Source organism: Cryptomeria japonica, chromosome 4 (genome assembly GCF_030272615.1).
Source record: "Cryptomeria japonica chromosome 4, Sugi_1.0, whole genome shotgun sequence".
In the NCBI taxonomy this organism is placed as follows: domain Eukaryota; kingdom Viridiplantae; phylum Streptophyta; class Pinopsida; order Cupressales; family Cupressaceae; genus Cryptomeria; species Cryptomeria japonica.
The window spans coordinates 589,479,207-589,485,368 of NC_081408.1; the positions used below are offsets into that span (position 1 = coordinate 589,479,207).

Here is a 6,162-nt window from a genome sequence, read left to right on the forward strand (position 1 = left end):
TGGAGCTACTCTAATATTTTGGTGATATCAATTGATTTTTGTTGGTGAATCATTTAGTGTAATTCAATTTATCTATCAAGAAGATTCAATAGTACAAGTTTTTCTATATAATACTTCTTATTATTTTAAAATTCCATAGTTTAGATTTTGATCAACTCAGTTTTATTGATGAGTCATCATTTAATGTAAGTCATTTAATGTACCAAGAAGATTCAATATTCAAAGCTTTTTCTATGACACTTCATTTTCTGACAAGATTTTTTAGAGCTTAACACACACACACACACACAAATATATATATATATATATATATATATATATATATATATATATATATATATATATATATATATATATATATATATATATATATATATATATATATATATATATATATATACGCAATACACATATACATACACCTGGGTGCACACACACATTTTCAAAACTTTTGAAAAGTTTAATTAAAGGATAAAAATTTGTTAGAAGAAAATTTGATACAAGAGCATCTTCTGAATATATTTTAACAATTGTTTTGATTTACTGTTTTTATTCATTTGTTTGTTCTGGACTCCCTCAATTCTCGAAAACTTTCATAATCTTTTTTATACACCATTATGCAAATAGAAAAAAATCATTTTGGGGGCTCTTGTGAAAGACTAACTAAAATACCAATCATATTCAAGTGGGGGGAGAATAGAAGTGACTACATTGAAAGGAGGAAGGGGAAGAGAATAGAAGGGACTACATTGAAAGGAGGAAACAACATAAAGGTTAAAGCCAACCAAATGAAGGAAAATAGAGTGTTAAAAAGGGGAGAAAAAACTTGTTCTTGTTGTGTTATCTTTTTTCTTTTCTAGAATGTATAAGCTTATGAAATGGATTAAAAATTAAAAGGATTTATGGAATATAAACTTAGTGATATTAGAAGATATTTTATTTTGTGCATACAAACAATTTTTTCTTGAGCTAAATGTTCAACATTTAGGTGTTTGTGAATGTACTTGTTTTTCTTAATGTATCTTATGTTAGTATAATCTTAGAAATTAAGTTAATTTATTCTTTTTGTGTGGATAATGGTGTTGTGGTTGGATTTATTTTTTCTATTAATTATTTTAAGATGTAGGATTGGATATTTGTTCTAGAGTATTTTGGTTGGTTGTTTGTTCAATTGAACGACCTCATAGAGCTTGTATCAAGTTTTCAAATAGCATCTCTCAACACCACCTGACTTCAAACATAAGTACAACAATTTGAAATAGTCATACTCTAATTGTTACATTTCAAATAGATCTGATTCATGGCGAAGAGATTTAATTTATCATATTAATCATTTTTACAAATATAAAATTTAAAACTACAAAGGTAAATCTTGACCAAAATAAATTAAATTTTTTAAAATTTTAAGAATGCCTAATCTTCTACTACCATAAAAATGCTAATTTCTCCATCTATCATAACATTTATTAAATATAGAACTAAAATTAAGAACATTAGTTTTCCACATTCAATAGTAGTTAGTACTATTAAATGCTAACTTTGTATGTTTTTTGTGTATCAATGTTTCGGATCACACTAGGTGATCCATCATCAAGATGATAGAAAGCTCATGGAGTAGAAAGATGGAATGTTGCAGATCAAAGGAAGCTAAAAAGGGAGCTAATGGAGTGGGAAGATGTTGCACTCCAAATAAGGAGAGCCAACGGGATCAAATGGCAGTCTCTACATATTTTAGGAAAACTAGATCTGTAACTTTCTTTGCAAGCTTAACCCCGAGTGATTCTAATTGTTTGGATTTCTAACATAATTAACTCTTATATTAATTACTATGTTATATTATTAATTTAATATAATTTTGCAATTGATTAATATTAGTTAATCATAATACAAAATTTTTATTTTCATTTGAAACATAATTTTAAAAGTTTGAAGTACATTAATAAAATATTATAAAATATATATGAATTTTTTGAATATTTGTCATTCAATTGATGTATTCTTTGATTATATCATCTACTAAGATTCAAACTCTCCAATTTCTAATTGTAATATAAAAAAAGAACCCAAAAAGATAATTATCTGATATGATATAAAATCTGAATACTGATACAACCACAATTTATTGTGGCCACGCACTCACCTGACAATCCACTTTCAACCTATGCTGGGCTGTAATATTGTGATAAATTGTAGATAAGTTGGTCCTACTAAACTTTATATGAATATATGTATACCAAACTCTTCAAACATATTAACTTGACTCAGATAAAACTCTTGTACGCAACGGTGTATATGCAATACCAATGCTCCTTCAGAGCTGATATTATTTATGCCTCTTCTTTTTTGGACTTTATTCTTGATTCCTTCTAAGATGCAATCTTTCCATTACAGCTTGATTCAATATTAAAAAAAAAAAACTGACAATGAATTTACATCTTACACAGATTATTTGAGCATAGGTGAAAAGACGGAGTGATAGCTGAGTATTGACTGGTCAGAAGAGTGCGAATGGAGGCAGGGTTTCATTTCTGCACATAGAATCCTGTGTCCCCGTTTATGTAGGCTCACCTTGGACCCATTTCAGTGAGTGAGGTTTCATTTACTGAATGAACACTTGGTGCAAATGCAGTCGTCGTCTCAAATGTCTGCGATGCCATTTCCTTGTCAATTTCCTCATCCCCTGAGCTTGACTTTGATCTTAATTTTGAAGCATGGCTCTCGGTACTACTTAGGAAAGCAGGCTTTGTTGGGTTTGGTACTGTCACTGAACTGTTGGAGATCATCATCATAACATTAGAGATGGGTGGACGAAGTGCTGCATCAGCTTGAACACATACAAACCCAACATGAATGCATCTCAATGCCTGCTCCTCAGGGCATCTTTCTGATACTGTTGAATCAACTATGCTCATAATATTTCCCCCTTTGTAAAGTCTCCAGGCCTACATCACACATTATCAATTCAGTAAATTTGGGGCAAAAACATCACCAAAGAGAGAATGAAAGATGGGAAACTGAGCTTCTCACCCATTCTAGTAAATATTGCATCCCCTGGGATAAATGGTTCTCTGTGTTTTTCCTTCCACACACAATCTCAAGCAGTAGAACTCCGAAGCTATAAACATCGGCTTTAACAGAAAGCTGCCCTCGCATTGCATACTCTGGAGCCATGTAACCACTGCAGCAAGCACCACATCAACATTCAGTTCAACTTCACTCTTTTAGAAATCCTTTTGGCTGCATCAATTAAAATCAGAAATGCTACATAGAACATCTTATGATACTTACTATGTGCCTGCAACTCGTGTTTGTATATGCGACTCATCTTCAGCAAAAAATTTGGCAAGGCCAAAATCAGCTATCTTTGGATTGAGCTTGTCATCAAGCAAAATATTATTCGCTTTAATATCTCTGTGAATAATTCTCATCTGCGAATCCTCGTGCAGATAAAGAAGGCCACGGGCAATTCCAATTATAATGTTATAACGCTTTTCCCAGTCCAGCTGTCTACGCTTTTCTGGATCTGCAACCCCAGTTCTAAAACTTTCTCTCATCTTTTCCAAACAAGAGCTACAATACTAAAAGCAAATAAAGGGCTGGGCGTAAATTTACCAAAAAGAAAGGTGTCAAGGCTCTTGTTGGGGAAGTATTCATAAACAATCAACCTTTCATCTCCTTCAGCGCAACATCCCACCAGCTTCACAAGATTTCGGTGCTGAACATTGGCCACGAGCTTCACTTCGTTCATAAATTCTACCTTACCTTGGTTAGACTTTGCAGACAATTTTTTCACTGCTATTTGCTTTCCGTCCTTAGTTCTTCCCTGAAAGATTAAAACAGAATCAGAGCTCTGCATATCTATTTAAACAGACTTCCTGATCCATGTGAACAGAATTTCTTCAGGTTAAGGGCATAGCATAGTCCCACCTTGTATACCGCACCGAAACCCCCTTCTCCAAGTTTATTATTGTCATGAAAATTTCCAGTAGCTTCTGCAAGTTCCTCTAAGCTGAAGATAAAAGGTTGTTCCTGTTGAAGTAACCCGGATTGAGGAGAAAATACATGCCTCTCTGTAGCATCACAAAAAAGGGTAAGCTGAAGGGGACCAAACATTAAAACCAAGAACCAGAGATTAAAATCGGAAAGAGCACCTTCGTGATGGGTAACTGGAGTTAATGCCTTCTTCAGAATGGCAGATATAACTCTTTTTCTCAAAGCAATCAAACAAATGGTTAACAGCAGAGCCACGCCCAGCGCAAGCCCCAGTACAATGGGTAATGTTTTCGAGGATTTCTCTGTAGAGAAACTATTTATTGTTATTGAATGAAATTGAAGACATCGAGTGCTTTTAAGCATCTACCGAAGGTAAACCTATCTAAGTAACAACTATATTCAGGAGAATATTTAAGAAAACATAAAATTAGGTGGCCAGAGATACTACTTGATTTCGCCTGGGAAATTGGCCTAGAAGGACCGGGGGCTGCCGGCGGAGAACTTGATTTGGGTGTTGTCGGAAGTGGTGATGGAGCCTCAGGGGATGGTGAGGGCGAGGATGATGGTTCGCCGGATTCAACAAATGGGTACATCTCGTATCGCACTGTGCAGCTTCCTGACATTGCCTGAGCTCCTTGTCGTGAAGAACAGCACTGCTCCAACGCTTGCCTTGCCTGAAACAAACAGGATCTGCAATCCTTGATTGATATGTCTCTCCAGCACTGAACTAAGCCGTATATCTTCTCCGACGCTGAAAAATTGACCGATCCAACCGCAAATAGCTTATTTTCAGGGATGTAGGCTTTATCAGACAAATTGGAAAGAAGACCAGAAGTTGTGGACTTAAAATCTTGTATATTGTTTGTCACACTCTTCGTGTTCTCCAGGAGAGCAAAGTTGGTATCTAATGATGAAATGAAATTGGAGTTGTCATAGCGCAAGAAGCAGTAATCTATCCAGACTCGCCCACCTATGTCGTTGGCGCAAAGTTCTTGAATAGTGCTATTTGCCTCCACTGAACAATTTGAGCATTTCGCTGCTGATATATTACCCATACACTGTAGTAGGCCATAAACTTTATTGGGAGATTGGCCACGGGAAGAGGTGTTAAACCCTGAACTTTGAGGTGCATTACGAGACAGGTCATTGATAACTCGATTTAAGTTTGTGGAATATGTACTACCCTTTGCGTAAGTTGAGGAATTATCGCAGATAGACCATCGGTACTCACAGAGGGCAAAAGGGAAAATCATCAGGAACAGCAAAGGAAGAAACAGTGCTTCCTTGCAAGGATTGGGGAAGGAGGAATTGGCCCTCATCTTTTTCTGCGTTCACCAAAGCCTCAAACGTAACTACACATATCTGGGCAAGATCGCCATAATTGGGTGAGCTTTACCAATGACAATGGCATTATTGACTTTGGGAAAAAAATTCACGGGTAAGTCATGAAGTTAAAGACGAGGGAAATGGGCAGCTGTAAGTAGCAGCAGTACACCGTTCCCTTGTAAGGGATGGTCGATAGGAAATATCCTAAAAAAGTTCCTACAAGGCTCAAAGTACTGGTGTACCGGACAGCGTGCATGGACTCCAACCAAGCACTCTAGAATGAATTTTTTAAATAGGGGAAGCCTATTAGTTGTTGTCATAGCTAATTTTGCATATCTAGGGATTCTAAATGACACATCGGATTTTGACATTTTATTTTTTTATCTCCGCATACGACTCAATTGCTTATAGCTATTGTTTTGGCTTCTGGGTAGTAACAATGCACGTTGTTGGATCCATTATGTGTGTAAGGGTCAAAAAGTACACATTTCAAAGTGTTGCCCGATACTTGGTTAAAGATGTCCCAATAACCGTACACTTAAAATCTCCAATACTTATGCACAAATGTCTTAGTAATCTTGTGCTATGTGTACCAATAAAGATGCAGAAATGGGCCAATTATGGTCCAAAAAATCTAAAAAATAAGCAGCTATTGGTACATGTGAACTTTATTAATGAACTTTATTAATGAGTTTTTAGTTATTTGTTTTTTGATTTTTTAAAGTTAGTAATTTGAACATGAAGAGTAAATGGTGCACTTCCCGTAGGTTTTGTTTTGGTAAGGTAAACTAGCATATAGGGGAAGGATCTCAACAACCACCTACCTTAATTTAATTTTGTCTA

At 35.3% G+C, this 6,162-nt stretch overlaps 1 protein-coding gene across 1 annotated transcript; it reads right to left on the bottom strand.

Annotated features, from left to right (window-relative positions):
* Window positions 1–2,059: 2,059 nt before the first annotated feature.
* LOC131058545 (cysteine-rich receptor-like protein kinase 6) lies at window positions 2,060–5,595 on the bottom strand. Its single transcript, XM_057992299.2, has 7 exons — window positions 4,442–5,595; window positions 4,152–4,295; window positions 3,928–4,070; window positions 3,613–3,823; window positions 3,289–3,523; window positions 3,028–3,178; window positions 2,060–2,942 (listed from the first exon to the last, which is right to left on the bottom strand). The coding sequence occupies exons 1-7, from the start codon at window positions 5,310–5,312 to the stop codon at window positions 2,565–2,567; spliced, it is 2,133 nt and encodes a 710-aa protein (XP_057848282.2). The 5' UTR covers window positions 5,313–5,595; the 3' UTR covers window positions 2,060–2,564.
* Between the last annotated feature and the right edge of the window lie 567 nt (window positions 5,596–6,162).

What these genes read in the sequence shown, in the direction of transcription:
- LOC131058545 (XM_057992299.2), bottom strand. Translation starts at nt 5,312, where the DNA reads ATGAGGGCCAATTCCTCCTTCCCCAATCCTTGCAAGGAAGCACTGTTT. An exon ending in AATTTCCCAGGCGAAATCAA is followed by an intron (nt 4,296 to 4,441) that starts GTAGTATCTCTG and finishes GTTTCTCTACAG; the next exon opens with AGAAATCCTCGAAAACATTA. An exon ending in ACACGAGTTGCAGGCACATA is followed by an intron (nt 3,179 to 3,288) that starts GTAAGTATCATA and finishes TGCTTGCTGCAG; the next exon opens with TGGTTACATGGCTCCAGAGT.